At 53.8% G+C, this 17,810-nt stretch overlaps 2 protein-coding genes and 1 long non-coding RNA gene across 5 annotated transcripts in view; 1 reads left to right on the top strand and 2 right to left on the bottom strand.

Annotated features, from left to right (window-relative positions):
• The first annotated feature begins 2,587 nt into the window (after positions 1-2,587).
• LOC132011607 (histone H1.10) lies at positions 2,588-4,237 on the top strand. Its single transcript, XM_059390437.1, has one exon. It carries the CDS (start codon positions 3,100-3,102, stop codon positions 3,739-3,741), a length of 642 nt encoding a protein of 213 aa, XP_059246420.1. The 5' UTR covers positions 2,588-3,099; the 3' UTR covers positions 3,742-4,237.
• Positions 4,238-6,373: 2,136 nt separating this feature from the next.
• LOC132009907 (uncharacterized) lies at positions 6,374-8,838 on the bottom strand. 2 transcript variants are annotated; one of them, XR_009402088.1, is made up of 3 exons: positions 8,505-8,838; positions 7,276-7,391; positions 6,374-6,662 (listed from the first exon to the last, which is right to left on the bottom strand). It is a non-coding gene; the product is annotated as an uncharacterized LOC132009907 (long non-coding RNA). The 2 variants fall into 2 exon arrangements; XR_009402089.1 differs by having other exon boundaries at positions 8,751-8,838.
• Positions 8,839-14,491: 5,653 nt separating this feature from the next.
• Positions 14,492-17,810, bottom strand: part of HMCES (5-hydroxymethylcytosine binding, ES cell specific) — a 23,521-nt gene continuing 20,202 nt past the window's right edge. For both annotated transcript variants that reach the window (XM_059387926.1, XM_059387927.1), the window contains 2 exons: positions 16,611-16,803; positions 14,492-15,165 (listed from right to left, as the gene is read on the bottom strand). In XM_059387926.1, coding sequence (XP_059243909.1) covers positions 14,929-15,165; positions 16,611-16,803 — 430 coding nt within the window. In that variant the 3' untranslated portion in view covers positions 14,492-14,928. The remainder of the gene's footprint in view (positions 15,166-16,610; positions 16,804-17,810) is intronic.

Raw genomic sequence — 17,810 nt, 5'->3', positions numbered from 1 at the left:
TAAATAAATAAATAAATAAAATATTTTTTAAAAATAAATAAAAAATAAAATAAAAATAAAACACTGGGTAAGGGGCACCTGGGTGGCTCAGTTGGTTAAGCGACTGCCTTCCACTCCAGTCATGATCCCGGAGTTCTGGGATCGAACCCTGCATGGGCTCCCTGCAGAGAGCCTTCTTCTCCCTTTCCCTCTGCCTGCTTCTCTGCCTACTTGTGATCTCTATCTCTCTGCCAATAAATATATAAAAAAATCTTTAAACACACACACACACACACACACACACACACACACCCCAAAACACTGGGCAAACAGGCAGATTCCAGCCAGAGGGGCTCAGAGGCTGGAGACTTGCCAGTCTCTCCAGCTCTGCTGAACCTGTCCATTCTGCTGATCGATAGATTGATCCACTTTCTGAATGGGCTGCACTGTGACAGGCCACCCCTTCTTTCTTGAAACTCTCCCCTCCTTAGCTTCCATGACACCAGCCACCACTGGTTCCCTCCTTCCTCTCTGACCATTCTTACCCCGTCTCCCATCGAGCACCCCTCCCTTTCCTACCACTTCCACATCCTCCTCTTCCCTGCACGAGGACCCTGGGGAAGACATCCCTGACCCAGGCTGCTGCTGCCACCAACTCTCCAGATTCACATTTCCAGCGACCTTCTCTCCAGGATGGCTGGGCAAACAGCAGTCTGGGGGTGCCCCTGTTGGCCAGGCTGGGGTATCAGCAAGGGCACCATCCTCTACTCTTTCTCTGACCCTTCAGAGACCAAGCTGGAGCCCCTCCAGGCCAGTCACTGGGCTGCCTCCCCCTGCAGCTGGTCCCTGGGGCCAGCTCTCTTCCTGGTGTCCCTGTTCCAGCCCCAGCTCTGAGCACCCTGGTCCACCATGCTAGGGGGTCGCCATACCCACCTCTGTGCCCTCTGCTCCGTCTTGGGTGGCTTCGGCTCCTGGATGGACACTTCTCCATCTCTCTCTCTCACTGCATTACAGCCTCTGCATTTCCGGAACCTGTGATTTTCGCTCAGGCCATGCCCTCTCTGCAAGACCTTTTTGCTCCCCAGGTGCCCCCCCCCCACCCGGGGCTCAGCCAGCACCACTTTCAGAAACCCACCCCAGTCTCTGCTAGGAGACTCCTAATGGTCTTTTCTCGCCTTGGCTGAGGTCTTAAGCTTGGCCCCAGCTTGACAGACAGTTCACTCAGGTATGTGTGTGTGTGTGTGGGGGGGGGGGGTGTCCTCCTTCCTGGGAGAGGGACTTGGCCTTCTTTGCAGGGACCTGGGCTTATCTTCCTCCTCCTATGGGCTGTATTCACTGCCCTGGGAGACGAGCCCTCCTCTGGGTCAATGCCACTGATCACCTCCCACTGCAAAGGAACCCCATCTTGTCTCACCTTTCCCAGCCTCAATTTCCTCCTCTCCGGGGCCTTATTCACTAAATTGTCTGAGGGGCCAATGGGGTCTGTGCCTGCTCTGGGAAAAGGGTGTGTGTGGACAGGGGCCTCTTGGAAATAGAAGGCCTGGATCCCCCACCCCCACGCCCAGCTTCCCCCTTCCTGGACTTCACGGCTTCCAGCTCGCTCTCCTCAGGAACCCCAATTTTCTACCGTCCCTGTCCCATTCATGCTCGAGCCTAAAAACCACTTATTCCCAAGGGATCCGCTCTCCTCCGGGTGTCTCCCCATGGTCTCAGCTTCTCCAAGTAGAGGCTTCTTCGGCTTTGAGAAAGGCTGTTCGGCGCCTCCTCGGGCAGCAGTTACGCTGCACCCCGACCAGCTCAGAGCCGCCAGACTTGCACAAGCCCCTGCAGAGGACTTCGCCGGGCGACGAGAGGGAGGGGGGCTAGAAGAGGAGTCTCCAGGACCCGCTCTCCATCGCCCTTCCCGCAAGACAGGGGGAGGGGTGTGGCCGCAGCACCTCCCCTCCCCCATCCCGTCCGAGAACTCCTTCGGGGGTCGCAGCCTGTCACTCGCTCCTCTAGCTCCACCGTGGAACCGCCATTTGGCTCTGGGGCGAACGGTGGCGGCTACTTGCGCACCACGAAATGGGGCATTTGGAGCATCAGCGTCAGTTTGGCGGGGGCGGAGGGCGGGGTGGGGGTTGGAAATGTCCGCAGAGAGACACCTGCGGTCGTCCCCCACTTCCTCCCGGGCGGGGCTCAGACCCCCGAGGCATAACAAGACCCCGGGCGCGCAGCCGGAGAGCGCCTCCAGCCGCCATCCCCTCCGACTCGGGTGGAGACCCCCCTCGAAGATGTCCTAGCACATTTCACATTGCCCCAGCCGACCACGTGAGGGCGTGCCCTGTGTTAGTTCGGACAAATTAAATCTCGTCCTGCGGGCAGGCCGGGGGCTCCCAGACCGCGCTCAGGGCTTGGGTGGCTGTGGCGCACTCTTGGCTGCCGGCCGCAAAGCTCCGGGCCGCGTGGCCTCCCCCGGGGCCCTCGCTATTTGCCCCCAAACCGGGTGCCCCCCTCCTCTCGCGCTCCCGCAGCATAGGGTGCACCCCTCCGTTCCCCTCTGCTGAGCCCTTCCCGGGCGCAGGCCGTCTCTCCGTTGCGCCGCAGGCTCGGGCCCTGTTCGGGGCGCTCGGCCGAGGGTTTGGTGGTGCCCGGGAGGCGCGATGCGGGAAGCCAGCGGCCGAGGAAGGGGCTCCAAGAAGCACAAGTTGGCGCTGGCTCCAGACCAGGCTGTTGTTGTTCTCAACGTGGTCCGCCACGGAGCTATAAAAGGGGAGCGGAGCGCCCTCCTCACCAGAGCGCAGCGCGCACGCCCAGCGAGCTTCGGCGACGGCAGCGGTAGCAGCAGCCGCGGCGCTCCCTTGGCGGATCTCTCTGCTCCGGCCGGGTTCCGGCTCCGGCCCTCTCCGCCCCGACACCCCCTTCCGCTCCGGCCCCGGCTTCGGCCCGGGACCTCCTGCTCCGGCCGGCCCGGCCCCCGCCCCAGCCCTGCCGCCCGGCCCCAGGCCCGGCCGCGGCCGCTCCCGCCTGGAGCCGCCGCGCGCCCCCAGTCCCCCGGCGCCCCCTCGGCCCCTCGCCTTCCTCTTCCCGGCGCGGCCCCCGGGCTTTCGCGCCCCGCCCGCCACCAACCCGCTCGCCACCATGTCTGTGGAGCTGGAGGAGGCCCTGCCGCTGACGACCGCCGAGGGGGCGGCCAAGAAGGCGGCCAAGGCTGGCGGCTCGGCGGCGCTGTCCCCTTCGAAGAAGAAAAAGAACAACAAGAAGAAGAACCAGCCGGGCAAGTACAGCCAGCTGGTGGTGGAGACCATCCGCAGGCTGGGCGAGCGCAACGGCTCGTCGCTGGCCAAGATCTACACGGAGGCCAAGAAGGTGGCGTGGTTCGATCAGCAGAACGGGCGCACCTACCTCAAGTACTCCATCAAGGCGCTGGTGCAGAACGACACGCTCCTGCAGGTGAAGGGCACCGGCGCCAACGGCTCGTTCAAGCTCAACCGTAAGAAGCTGGAGGGCGGCGGCGAGCGGCGCGGAGCCACGGCGGCCGCCACCGCCCCGGCGCCCGCCGCGCACAAGGCCAAGAAAGCGGCCCCGGGCGCGGCCGGCCCCCGGCGCGCGGACAAGAAACCGGCCAAGGGCCAGAAGCCCGAGAAGCGCTCGCACAAGAAGGGCGCCGCCTCCAAGAAGGACAAAGGCAGCAAGGCTAAGAAGGCGGCGGCCGCCGGGGGCAAGAAGGTGAAGAAGGCGGCCAAGCCCAGCGTCCCCAAGGTGCCCAAGGGCCGCAAGTGAGCGCGCCGGCCTGCCGGGTCTTCCCGGCGTTCGGTTTTTCTACCCCGAGTGTATGTAGGTTTTGTACGGTTGTCCGGCCCGGCCGCCGCCGCCCCTGCTCTGAGCCGCACGGAGGGCCCCGGGCCCGCTCCATCCCCTCCTAGGACCCCCCCTCCCCCGCCGCCGTAGAGTGTATTTTTTTGTTGTTGTTGCTTTTGCTTTAGATTTTTGAAACGGCCTGGCGACGCCCCTATTGGCTCTCGCCCTTGGCAACGGCCGTCGCCATGGCTACCGGCCCCTAGGCGCCAATGGCCGCGGCCGCGCCTGCCTGCCTGGGCGGGGGCCGCGGGGTGGCCAGGCCCTAGTGTGCAGGGACCCGGCCGCCGCGCCGCCTTTCCCCACTCCCCACCCTCCGCCTTTGGGTGTGCGACAAACAATCGCTCGGGGCGCGGGCCGCGCGGCCTTCCTTCATCTCGTCGGCCTTTTTGGGGCACAATAAATTGTTTAAACCTTTGAACCGCTCTCGTTTTCTTCCGAGTGGAGTAGAATGGGCGCGGTCGGCGCGCGGCTTGGGTTGGAAGGGGTCCCAAGGGTCCAGGGGACCCCGGATGTTAGCGAGGTAGGCCTGGAGCTCGGAGTTCAGCGCGCGGGAGTGGTAACCGCGGGGGCCCCTCTAGGGACCGACCGATCTCTCCCTCTGTGAGCAGAGGTGGAAAGATGCTGGAGATGGCTGGGGGCGGGTGGGGGGGGCGCAGCCCTGGCTTTTCAGGGTTTGTTGAGCAGGGCCCCTCAGCACGTAAAAGGTCACACTAGGCTGGGCCTTTGCAGAGGTTAGTTATTCTGGATTCACTGAGACTTTGTGTTGATGCGACAACGATATTGGAAATGTAGAGGCCTTGGGCTCTGGCTCACTGAGCACAGCCCCAGGTGTGGCCTGAGCAAGGCATGATACTCTGCTTGTTGGCTGATCTGAAGTGCACACGGGACCAGACAAGTTGGGAAGAATGATCCTCTGCCCTGAGACACCCTGGCGTCCAGTATGTGTGATAGTTGTACTTAAGACCAAGTGAGCCTTTGATGGATGTTCCTATGAAGACAGCCCTGTAAAAGGAAGGCTCTGGGGGCAGTGGGAAGCTAAGGAATGTTCTAGAACAGTGGGTATATGTGCATGTACTAAGCTACATGAGCCTGGGCTAGGGGTCAGTGACAGATGGGAGATATCTCTCTTAGAGACTACAGGTGGTGGGGGGAAGGACGCTAGGGGAGGGGAGGGAGCATCACTGGAGACGCCCCTCTGGCCTGCCCATAACCCTGACCCAGGCCCGGCAGCCACTATCCTGCCCCAGCACAAAGAGTGGGGTCACAGGGCAAACCCTTCAGCCACCTACCACCCTGCAGACCCTTGGGGCAAGTGGTCACTCCACATGCTCTTTCTGTTTTTTAAAGTCTTGGCTGGGTCTCCCTGCTGTCCATTGCCTCCTGCCTCTGGGAACTGCAGGGCCCAGTGCCAGCATGAGTCTCCCCCACCTTGACCTGGCCTGGGCTGTGAGGGAGGACACGATGGTGGGCACAACCAGCACAAGTGACTGCCCCACCCAAGCTTCCCTGCCAGCAGAGAAGAAGGAAGCCAACTTCCTCTGCCCATCATTGTCCTCTAGGCAGAAGGTTTGAGAACAAGATGAACCACCTCCCAAGTATGGAGACCTGTGACTGATGGCAGTTAGGGGGCCCTGTCATTAGGGCCAAGGACGAAATGGGATGCTACCCTTGGCTGAGACTATTCTGGTTCCGGGCAACTGTGGGCATCCAGGGGGCAGGCAGGAGATCTGAGCTGGAGACAGCAGGACCATGGTGGTTCAGGCCTGACTGCTGCACCCACCCTGCCAGCCCAGGTCTGCCACTTGCTGATCAGTACCAGTTTCAGCTACTGGCAGTGTGCGGGGTTGGGGGGATGCCCAGTGCCATGCTGCAGGGCCATTGTGCCAGCCCAGCTCCTGTCCGCAGGGCCAGAAGTCAGGAGACGCCAAGGCCTACCCAGGATTAGAGGGGATGGTGCTCCTGACCAGCTGAACGTGATCCCTCAGATTCCACACCCCCTTTCCCTAAATTGGAAACCCAAGCCCAGATGCCACCTAGGCTCACCCCAGTGGTCTAAGTCGCAGTCTCGAGGCCCGGACCCAGACCTTAGCTTTTTGCTCAGCTCCCTGGTGACTCAGGTTCCAACAGGGTTCAGAAGGGCTGCTACGGGGGCCCCAGGAACATGGACCCTGCACTTTCTGTGCAACGATCACACTGGGCACCCTCCCTTCCTCTGAGCCCCTCCTAACAAGAGGCCCCCACCGCCGACCATCCATCCTTTGCAGACATCTCATGAGCTCCATGGCCCCAAAGTGTCCTCAGGTCCTTTGTACTCCACATTGCCTTTCCCTATTTTCCACCCAAATCCACCCTTTGTTGCTCATATTATCTGGTGGCCCATCCCAGTGGCCTCCCACTTTGGTGCTGCTGCCCCCACCACTCTCCTGTCTTCTGTCTTCATCCCTTGCACACTTGGGCCCCTAGCTGGCTATCCTCTCTATCCTGAGATCTGCCTTTTCCAGGAGCATGGGAGCACCTGTGGACCAGCTCCTGGTGGGGCAGGCCTCTCTCTTAGTGAAGAACACTCATATATTTAATGGGGACCCAAGCCACCCGGCTCTGGGGATTTGACTGTCTAGTCCCAGGGAGGTTTACGTGACTGAAGACCCGGCCAATGAGTGTTCAGTTGTTCACTGTGCCACAACCTCTGGGTCAGAAATGGTTCTTGACCCCAGTGAGTTCAATCGGAAGTCAATCCTGGGACTCTTCCTGGAGCTTCTGGGAAAGAGGTGCTCTTTCCCAGGCAGGGACAGGGGGCCAGAGTTGCCAGAAGCCATCTTTCTCAATACACAGGGAAAGCCCACCTGAAAAAGGAGCCAGAACAGAAAGCTGGACCCACGAAATGGAGAGACAGACACCTGAGAACATGAACAGAGCCTCTGGATCTAGCCATGCCTGAAAATAGTTTAGACTTGACTGCCACGTGAGCTGATACATTGCTTTTTATGTTGGCTCACGTCAATTGGGTTTTGTCACTTGCAGTCTAGTCTCTCACTCCTTTGACTCACTTTACCCTCCTGTGCTCACATCCTGGACCCTGTCATTCCTTTAAATTGTTCTTCTTCTGAAAGGACATTCCCAGTGTCCCACTGTTTACCCCCCCCCACCCCTCCCCTCCTCTTTTCTCAGGGTTCTCACTAGACCCTTCAGTAGAGCTGCACCTCTGCATGGGGCTCATGTCACTGACCTGCACCCCAAGTTGAAGAAAGGATGGCCATGTCCTGCCCCATGTGAACCCTCGGCATGTGCCAGGCACTCTGAGGAAGGCTGTGTGGGCCACATCTCAGCCTTGTGACAGCCCCAGTGAGGAGGGGGTTCAAAAGCTGGTCTTACAGGTTTGGTGCTGAGACTGGGAAGGCTGTTATTTTCTGCCCTGACCCCCACTCAGCTCTGGCACAGGGCCGGGGAGCCCATTACCTGCTGTCGACCTCTTATGTCTCTTAGACCTCACTGAGGAGCTTCAATTCCAGGTGAATGCTGGGGGCACAGGACACCGCGAGGCTCTGGAGGAGGGCTTCCTGGGGCAGCAGACTCTGGTGCCAGGAGGAAGCAAAGAAACACGTGTATTTGCATCTCTGTACAATAGAGGCCCAGCAGTGGCCTCAGCCTAGGCTCCTGTCTGCATCCCTTGATCAGGAGAGGAGGGGGCATTGGATGGGACCAGGTCTCTGGAGGCTGCAAGTCAGCAATCCAGGGGTCTGGTCCACCATGTCTTTTGATTTGGGCAAGACTATTCTCCCCATTCCTCCACTTCCTTATCTATAAATGGAGCCAAGAAAGATTTCTTTTACTCATCCCTCAGCTAACCAAGAGGGTGGGAACACACTGCCCCCAGTCAGGGTCTCTAGGTACCCCTCACCCCAGCCCCAGTGTAGCACACTCTCCTCCTGTGCCCTTGCCTCCCTCCTCTCAAGGGACTGGGATCCGCCTCATCTACCTCCTGGGTCCCTAGATCTGACTTCTCCCTGGCCCCAGGACAGCCCTGAAGACACTGGAAAGGCCCTTTTCCAGGCTATGCAAGCCTGTGTGACCCATAAGATGGGAGTCTCCACCGAGTGGACTCTTGTAGACTAACCCAGCTGAACCTGTCCCTCTTCCAGGTCCAGGCTTAACCCCGAGCACAGAACCTGATAGGGGAGGGGTCTCAAGGGCTCAGCACAAGGGGTGCTGCCATCCCTCTGTCCCAGGACTAGAACCTTTGTTGATATACCCAGAGGGCCCTTTGGCCATTCAGGAAGCTCCATTTGTCAAAAGCAGCAGCCAAGAGGCCCTGGGGCCTCTACTGGGGCCACTCACACCTGCAAATGGGTGCACTGATCCTTGCACGAGATCTCCTGTGTTGCCTAGTCCACAGTCACTCCTTCAGGGCACACTGGCTGAACAGAGGCAGGGACGGGGACCAGTCAGACTTGCTTCCTGTTCTTGAGGACAGATAAGCCAGGGGCTGTGGCTGTGGTGTGGGGACAGTTCAGGCTGGAGCACTAGCACAGGCCCCCAGTGTGGCAAAAACTCCCAAGTCTGGGGAATGGTGAATGTGACAAGCAGACTGAGCAGGCAGGAGGCAGGAAGTGTGAGCAGGGCTTCGGGCTCCCCTCTAAGAGTTCAGTGGAGAAGCAGACCCAGAGGGGTATTAGGGACACACGCACCTACACATTGGATTGATCGCAGGGCTGAGGAACCAGATGCCAGAAGGCTGAATTTCTCTGACCAACACTGGAGCCTTCAGTGAGTGCCCAGACAGGATGGGAAGATCACAAGCAGGCCGAAACGGCACAAGCTGGAGCCCAGGACAGACTGAAACTTGTGTTGGTTCTTGTTGCCTCTGACCTTGGTGTTGAGGGTATCCTGCAGAAGCTGAGACCCTTTGTTATAGTCTTAAACCATGCACACACCTGAGTCAGCAAAACTGAGAGAGAATCCAGGGCAAGTCCTGTAATCAGTACGGCTTCATACCGAGGACGTAAGTCACCTGATCAGCAACCAAAATGGTGACTTCCTCCCAAATCTGGCAAATGTGGCCCACCCTACAGGAAATGTATGAATAAGGGTGTCATGGGAAATGTAGTTCAGCCTAGCCAAGTTGACACACTACAAAACCGTTGCAGTTCCCCGTTATAAAAGAGGCATGTGCAGAAGGGTGAGGAGGAACGAGACTGTCTCAAACACAGAGGTGCATAGGCACATGCCAGACAGGGCAGTCTGGTCAACTGGAGGACACAGACCCCACCTGAAGAGGGACAGTGACAACCAGTTCTGCTGACTGCTTCCTATTTCTCAGACCATGTCAGAAGCACCTCCTGAAAATGCATCTACTTTCCCCTCCAGAGGCAGGGAGTGGCTTGGGCCATCCAGGGGCCATCCAGGGGCCATCCAGGGTGCCTCTGCCTGCTGGTGGTCCCACATAGGGCTCAGTCATCAGAAGCATCTCTTGCGAATTTTTTTTATAGAGAAACCATATGCTTTTTCTGATGAAACCTCCCACTTGTAAAATGTGGGCTTAAAACAAGAAGTACTCCACCTCACAACCATCAGGACAACCATTATTAAAAAAAAAGCAACAAGTGGTGGCAAGAATGCAGAGGAATTGGAAGCCTGTATACTGCCAGTGGGAATGTGAGATAGTGCAGCTGCTGGAGAAACTACATGGAGGTGGTGGTGGCTCAGTGGATTAAAACCTCTGCCTTCTGCTCAGGTCATGATCCCAGGACCTTGGGATCAAGCCCTGCATCAGGCTCTCTGCTCAGCAGGGGGCCTGCTTCCCTTCCTTTCTCTCTTCCTACTTGTGATTTCTTTATTTTTTTTTTAAGATTTTTTATTATTTATTTATTTGAGAGAGAGACAGTGAGAGAGAACATGAGCAAGGAGAAGGTCAGAGGGAGAAGCAGACTCCCCATGGAGCTGGGAGCCCGATGTGGGACTCGATCCCGGGACTCCAGGATCATGACCTGAGCCGAAGGCAGTCGTCCAACCAACTGAGCCACCCAGGCGCCCCCTACTTGTGATTTCTGTCTGTCAAATAAATAATAAATTAAAAAAAATTTTTTTTCATTTATTTGACAGACAGAGATCACAAGTAGGCAGAGAGGCAGGCAGAGAGAGAGAGGAAGGGAAGCAGGCTCCCTGCCAAGCAGAGAGCCCCATGCGGGACTCAATCCCAGGATCCTGGGATTGTGACCTGAGCCAAAGGCAGAGGTTTTAACCCACTGAGTCACCCAGGCTCTCCTAAAATCTTTATAAAATAAATAAAACAGAGAATGATATCACCCAGGAATTTTACTTTTGGGCATATGCCTGAAAGAATTAAAAGTATCAACTCAAAGAGATTTGTACACCCAGCATTATTCACAGTAGCCAAGAGGTGGAAGCACCACATATATCCATCGACAGGTGAATGGATAAACAAAGTGTGGCATATCCATGTGATGGAGGATTATCTAGTCTTAAAATGGGAAGAAAGTCTGACACATGCTATAACATGGACGAAGCTTGAGGACGTGTTGCTAAATGCAATAAACCAGCCACAAAAAGACAAATACTGTATGATCCCATTTACCGGGGTTGGAGGTAGACAGAAATGGGATTTGTTTAATGGGAACAGAATTTTATTTTTTTAAAAGATTTTATTTATTTCTGTGACAGAGACAGATCACAAGTAGGCAGAGAGGCAGGTAGAGAGAGGAGGAAGTAAGCTCCCTGCTGAGCAGAGAGCCTGATGTGGGACTCGATCCCAGGACCCTGAAATCATGACCTGAGATGAAGGCAGAAGCTTTGCCACCCAGGCACCCCTGGGGACAGAATTTTAGTTTTGCAAGACGAAAACATTCTAAAGATTGGCTACACAACAATGTGAGTATACGTAATGCTACAGAACTGTGTACTTAAAAATGGGTAAGATGGCAAATTTTATGTCCTGTGTATTTTATCACAATCAAAAAAAAATACTACATCGGTCAAACAAAATCCCATGTGAGCTCAGTGTGGCCCACAGCTCCCTACCTTTCGAGATCATTCAACTTCATCTTCTATGAGGGTCTTTCTGGCTGCCTTCCAAGACATGAAGCCCCAAATGGTGGTGTCCTGATGGAAAGAAACGAAGCCAAAGGAAGCTATAAAGTGGTGAAAGCCAAGACCTAGCCTGCCAGTACTGTGGGCCTGCACCAGGGTAACAACTTCTCCACAGAGGATTTTCATTCAGACTCCTGGGCCTTGTGCAGCATAGCCTGCAGGTACAAGATTCCAGATGCCCCTTTTCTCGCCCACTTAATCTTGCCACTCCTACCTCCTGTCTTTCTTCTGGCTGCCTCTATTAGGGGCCAGGAGTGTGGCATTGGGGCCCTGCCCCAGCCTGACTGCCCTTGAAACTTTTTGTGTTGTTCAGCTTGATTGTCCAATCCCTTTCACTGATACCCCTAGCTCCTGCAAATAGTCCTCCAGCTTCTATGGCCCAGGGGAGTGCTGTCTCGGAAGTCTGCAGGATGCCTCTCCTCCCTGGAGTCCTGGACACAAGAGGGAGATCCTCATTTCTCTCCACGAGGGGCACTAGCCTAGAGGTAGGTAGGTTCCAGTCTCCCCACACCAAGCATCTGTCTCTCTGGGCTCCCAGGAGTTCAACTGTGAGTACCCACTCTCCTGATTCACAGATGGGCAAACCAAGTCTCCAAGGTGCCAAGGACTTGGTCCTTTGTACTGGGTCCTTTGTACTTGGTCTGGTACTGGGGACCCTCTCATATAGCCTAAGCCAAAGCTCCTTTCCCCAAAGAATGATCTTCCACCCTTCCCACCACTTGTTTCTTGCTCTGGCTAAGGAAAGGGAGGGAGGGTGTTCAGACCCAGGTGGGGGATCTGGATCTAGGAGTCCAAGACCACTCATTACTCTCTGGTTCCCACCACCAATCTACCCTCTGGGTGTTCCCAGTAGCAAACAGACTTTAAGCTTAAATACTCCGCCCAGGCTAGGAACCCTTTAGATTTGTCCTCGACTTAATTAATGCCTATGGGTTGTGTCCTTGGCCAAGCCCCTCCCTTGCTTGAGTCTGTTTGGCCTCTGGTACATTGGGCTTTTAAGAACAAGGGCTTTGCACTAGGAGATGGATCTAGATGGATGCCAACAGGAGCAGGGGTGGGGGGGGGGGGAGGGGGGGAGTGGGGAGGGCATGGATGAAGATACCTATTAGGACCTGGAGTACTGAGGACCCTCTGCCACTTCTAAAGCTACAGAGGAGGAAAGAATCCCCTAAGGCCTGGACCTAAGCCTGGTAGAGTGGGGCAAGGGGGGGCTGCCATCTGGAAGCCCACCAAAGGGCCAGACACCCACAGTTTAGGGCTGTCCCACCTGCCACGAAAAACAGCTGGGGCCTTGGCCTGACCTGGCTACATTGAATGGCAGGTGAAGGCTGCCCTGTGTGTCCCTCAGATTTGTTCTTTAAAAGCAAAGGGCAGGTTGGGGCGCCTGGGTGGCTCAGTGGGTTAATCCTCTGCCTTCGGCTCAGGTCATGATCTCAGGGTCCTGGGATCGAGCCCCACATCGGGCTCTCTGCTCGGCAGGTGGCCTGCTTCCTCCTCTCTGCCTCCTCTCTGCCTGTGTCTCTGCCTACTTCTGATCTCTGTCAAATAAATAAATAAAATCTTAAAAAAAAAAAAAAAAAAAAGCAAAGGGCAGGAAAAAAACAAAACAAAAAACAAAGGATAGGAGATGCTTCACTACTCTAGTAAGCAAGTTAAGTATTGCCAAATGGTGGGATTCGTGTGCCCCTGAAATAAGTGAAAATTCGGAGAGCAATTTGGCAATACCTAGTACAGCTGATAACCTAGTTAAGAAAAAAAAAAAAAATCGCATAACAAGATGCCAAAGATGATACCATTTATGTAAACTCGAGAATCACAAAACATGTTCTCAGGTACAAGAATGTGCTCTTAGCGTCATTTATGTTCAAGTAAAACCTGAATAAAAAGGATGAGGACATCCTATCATGTTAAAATGAAATTCCCCACCACAGTGATTTACAACCCTGACAAATGGTGGAGAGATAGTAATGAAAAACAAAGGCAATTTTCATTTTTGTTGCTTCTTAAATTTGAAGCAAATATGAAAAAATAGTCTTAACAGTCAACCTTCTGGTAAGTCATCCGTATTTTTAAATCTCTTGGTGATAGTAACAACCAAAATCCCACGCGAATCAGCCCAAACAAAACTGAAGGCCGCAGCGAAAACGCCCCCTCCCTTCACTGTTTGGGAGCGGGAGTGCTAACCATCACAGACCAACCCCGCCCCTCAGCCCGAAGGGAGGGCCCTCCAAAGAGGAATTTGGAGAGCCGGGCCAGGCAGGCCACAGTCGTGGTCCGCGTCCCCCGTGTGGTCCGCGTCCAGGAGATCCTAGCGGGGCTCCGGGCCCCGCAGCGCCCCCTCCCCGGCGCCTCCCTGCTCCCGAGGCACGAGCCAGGAGGCGTGCCGTGCCCTCCCATTAGCAGGAAGAGCGCCAGAGCTCCCTTCGGATTGGTGGAAATTGCGATCCTTGATTTGCATAGGGCTTAGGCTCGCGCCCCTGACTACCGCGGGCTGCGACTGCACAGGCAGCGCGATCGCAGTGCGCTGCCAGCCGTCCAAGGAGCATTGGGGGCCTGCTCTGCGCCGGCCCACTTCCACCAAGAACTCCGTGCAGGGTTTGGGGTCCTGGTCTCCTAGACACCCCAAAGAGGAAGTTGCGGAACGGTCCTGGAGTTTCTGGAGATTCCCTGGGATCCAAGGGAAGTCCCCTTCCTGTCTCACAAGCGCCCGGTGTGCTCTCCCCGCGGCTTGTGCACCCTCTCTTCCCCAAGGCTTGCAGGAACCTTCCTGGAACCCCTATCGAAGGCTCCCCTGGCTCTCTATATGCCTTCCGGGTGCGCACACGCACGCACACTTGCCAGGGTCGTTAGTTGGCCCGTACAGGGCGGGGCATGTAGTATAAGTGCTCGCATTCACCTAACAATACTTGTTACGCATCATTAACATTGGGAGAAAATAACGGGTGAAAAAGGGGCCCCCACTTTCAGAGAGCTAATGAGCTGGGTGGGGAGAGGACAATAGATAACCGTTCCAAATAACTATAAAGTGGTTCAGTGCCAAGGAGGAGGAGCCTGCAGAGCAAATCACCGGGGCTCTGATGAGGCGGGGCAGATGATCAGCCCTCTAAGCAGCCTTGCTCCGAGCCCCACGTCCATGTCACCTTCTGTGCCATGCTCTGCCCAGAGGCTGGGAATCTGGATGGGGTTTGGTGGGCTGTGACTGGGGCTTCTCCTCAACCAGATCCTATGGTCTCCGTGGTCAGTACAGGTTCTTGGCCTCTGTGCCCCATCACCCCCACCCCCAGCCACGCCCCACATCCCTAGTCTCAGGTTGGAGCAAGCACTCAGCTTGGTTTTAAGCTAAAGGATTGACAAAACTTCTCAATACTGAGTGAACAAAGGCTCAACAAAGAACAACCACTCCCCTCCCCACCCTCTCGACAAGCCTTTCTGCTGTTTCCAAAAAAGCAATTTCCTTCACAGAAAGCCCTAGTGCTCCATGTTTGTGACAAAATCCATTCCTTAGGACTGATGCCAGGAGAAAACTGTAAGACCCAGAACTTCCCCTGCAGCAGCATTTTCTGAAATGTAAACAGTTTATCAAATATAATTTATTCAGAAACAAATACAATGTTTTAAGAACTTAATTCCAAAAGGGTGACAGAATCCAAAAGCTGAGCAGAAAACAGCCTTCTGTGAGCTACTGGTACTCCAGTCTGCTGGCAATACTGAGAACTGCCAGCAAGGTCTAGCACTGAGAGAAGGCTCTCCCAATCATACCAAGTATAAAGGACCCTATGAATTACTGATGCTGGTGGTCCCTTACTCTTCCCAGGCTGCCCATTTGCTCTACTCTGGGTTCCTGGTTGCAGCCAGGATAGCCACTCACTCATGAATCCACAACTGTCAACTAACACTCCATTATCTCATCCAAAAGCAAATCTACACACGTGTAACACTAGCATCTGTTATCTGCAACAAAATTTAATGCAGCAAACCATGGTCTTAGTCTCTGAAAATCTGGTGTTACTGGTTGTGAGGCCGCTTGGCTTCAGGCTCCTCCTCCTTCTCCTGCTTCAGCCATCGCTCCAGGAGTCCTGCACTTCCTCTCTTGGTGGGGAGTGGGCTCTTTTGCAGGAACTGGCTGGACCACTGGGGCACATCTGACTCTGCCTTTGGGGGCGTTTTGGGCTCTTCCTTTTTGGGGGACTTTGTGGCCAGCCATTGCATCATCTTCTGGCTACTACCACTTGCCTTGAGCTCCTAGGAGAAAGAAGAAAATGTTCAAACCACCCAGCTCAAGCTTTTGGGAACAGGCCAATGTCAAGGGAAGAAACAGGGTAAGAGGTATTAGGTACTGACCCAGGCTTGGAAAATGTTACTGAGAGCCAGATGGAGCTCACTGGTCAAGAGTGAGGAGAAGGGACGAGCAACTGAGTGTGCTCCAAGGAGTGCAAGGGTTAGGGAGGAGCTCTTAGAGCAGGTCTCAGAGATGAGCTGTGTGGGACCAGTCAGTCAGAAAAGAGCTGACAGGCATTCCAAACTGGTGCATTCTCACAGGAGAGGGTAATTAAGTGTGACCAGGCTAAGTGTTGGGAAATGAAACTGGAGAGGTATGGCTTCAAAAAGTCACCATGATTAAGGATTCAGCTAAGGCTGAATACACTGACCTGTTTCCCCACTGTGCAGCCTGTCCTTGACTGGCACTGTTCCCTCCTGCTCTCCACACCTGCACTCTAACCCTGAACCAAAGGTTTTGAATTCCCATAATGCCACTTCTCCAGAATGGGAATTCTTCAGGAGTAAAGACCATGGCAGAAATGAGGCAGTGTCTAGTACACAATGAATGTATATCATTACATTTTTACATTTTAGAGACATCTAATGAATAAAAGGATCAGGACTGCAGGAGTTTGCAGAGAACTGAGACCAAAAAACAAAAAAACCCACGATGACACTTAGTATGAAAAACTTAGAAACTTTCAGAAAAATGGGGAGTTAGCTGTTTTGTAATCATTATCTGTAACACTTCTCAGGCATTCTAAGAAGTCTATTCTTGGAACACTCAGAGCCATGGCCTACTTAAGTCCCTCGGTGCCACCTGGAAACAACTGGTATTCCTAAAGCTTTGCTCTGTAACTTCTGTTCCCACTGGAGGTCTTTGGTCTGTTCACCTTCCCTTCAAAACACATCTAGATGTTTGCCAATCCTAAAAAGTTAAAGTTCATGTCAGGAATGTTCTCAAATCCTCCTGAAGGAGTAAAAGGATTGGAACTCCTTCAACTTGTAGTTGGGAAAGCAGAGGTACAGGAAAGAGACAAAAAAACCTCCACAGTTGCAGACAAAGATACAATTATGGACAAGGGCTCCTTTGTCTTACAACCGCCCTCTAGATGTGGAGTCCTCAAACATGGTTTATCAGACTCACTGAAGCAGCTCTTAATGACACAGAAGCCTAAGCCCATCCCTGAATACTGACTCAATAGGTCTAGATAGGGTCCAACATTTTACATTTCGAAAGTGCTCTCCTAAGGAGTCTGAGTCACAGCCAGTTTTGAGAATAATGCTCTCCTGATCTTGCCACACATAAGGAAATGTGAATCTTGGATGATTTAAATTAAAGCTGATTGTGAAAGGCCATATCCTAAAAGAAAAAGATATTCTGACATAAGACAGAAAGCTCAGAAAGGATCGTTAGAGGCCCCTACCTTTTTGACCAGTAAGTTGAGAGGAGCCAGACATTCAGGAGTGTTGTTTCGGGTGTTGTTCACCACGCAAGAGACTGGATGGAAGGTGATGTTCTCTGTGGGGTGGATTAACTTCAGAGCTTCCTGAGTCGAGACCTCACCAAAGTCAAGCCATTTAGAGACTTCCTCTTCTCCATCTAATATGGCAGGCATCCTAACCAGCGAGGTAGAGACATTAGATGGGAGGTAGAGGGAGAATACGGACAGAAGGGACACCTGAGTCAGCACAAATCATCCTAAGGAGAGACCTGTCCTCTCTCTACACCTCATGTGCTGATTTGCTGCCATGTGCTCCCTGACCACAACTTGACAGGGCATGAAATTCGACCCTATAAGAGCCAGCTTACAGTTTTATGGCAAAGACAGTGCATAGTGTTATGACTGGATCCACTGCACTCCAATGTACATCCTCATTGGTGAACTTTCTATGATGACTCAGCCTAGAATTAAAGGGAAATTAAAAGGAAAATCTGCCTATCAGTAATAATCTCTAGATTTACAGTAAGAAAGAGCTGTTCACCTAATTGTGAACTCTAGGAAACTATGCCTTAGAAAGCAAGAATGCTGCTGCCTAAGATGACTCCTGGTACCCATGGAGATGTTAGGAAAAGATCCTGTTTGGTTTTCAGTTTATGTCCTAGGCCAATGCAAAGCATGCTACACATTCGCTGATGGGTGGTACAGTTCATTTTAGGAGATAAATGCAGAAACATCTATTTTAATAATTAAAAGTGATAACTTCAACAAATTAAATGTGTACTTTTAAAAAATACTTTACAAAATTGGGGCACCTGTGTGGCTCAGTGGGTTAAGCATCTCACTCTTAATATCAACTCATATCATCTCAGGGTCATAAGATAGAGCCCCATGACAGGCTCCACTCTCACTGGGGAGTCTGCATGAGGTTCTTTCCCTCTGCCTCTCCCAGCTGCTTTCTAGCTCTCTCTCAAATAAATAAATAAATCTTTTTTTTTTTTTTTTAAGATTTTATTTATTTATTTGACAGAGATCACAAGTAGGCAGAGAGGCAGAGAGAGAGGGGTAAGCAGTCTCCCCGCTGAGCAGAGAGCCTGATGGGAGGCTTGATCCCAGGACCCTGAGATCATGACCTGAGCTGAAGGCAGAGGCTTAACCCACTGAGCCACCCAGGTGCCCCAAACC

This window comes from Mustela nigripes, chromosome 2, assembly GCF_022355385.1.
Source record: "Mustela nigripes isolate SB6536 chromosome 2, MUSNIG.SB6536, whole genome shotgun sequence".
Lineage (NCBI taxonomy): Eukaryota > Metazoa > Chordata > Mammalia > Carnivora > Mustelidae > Mustela > Mustela nigripes.
Note: the sequence above shows the minus strand (reverse complement) of the source record. Positions and strands in the feature narration are given on the sequence as shown.

What these genes read in the sequence shown, in the direction of transcription:
- LOC132011607 (XM_059390437.1), top strand. Translation starts at nt 3,100, where the DNA reads ATGTCTGTGGAGCTGGAGGAGGCCCTGCCGCTGACGACCGCCGAGGGG.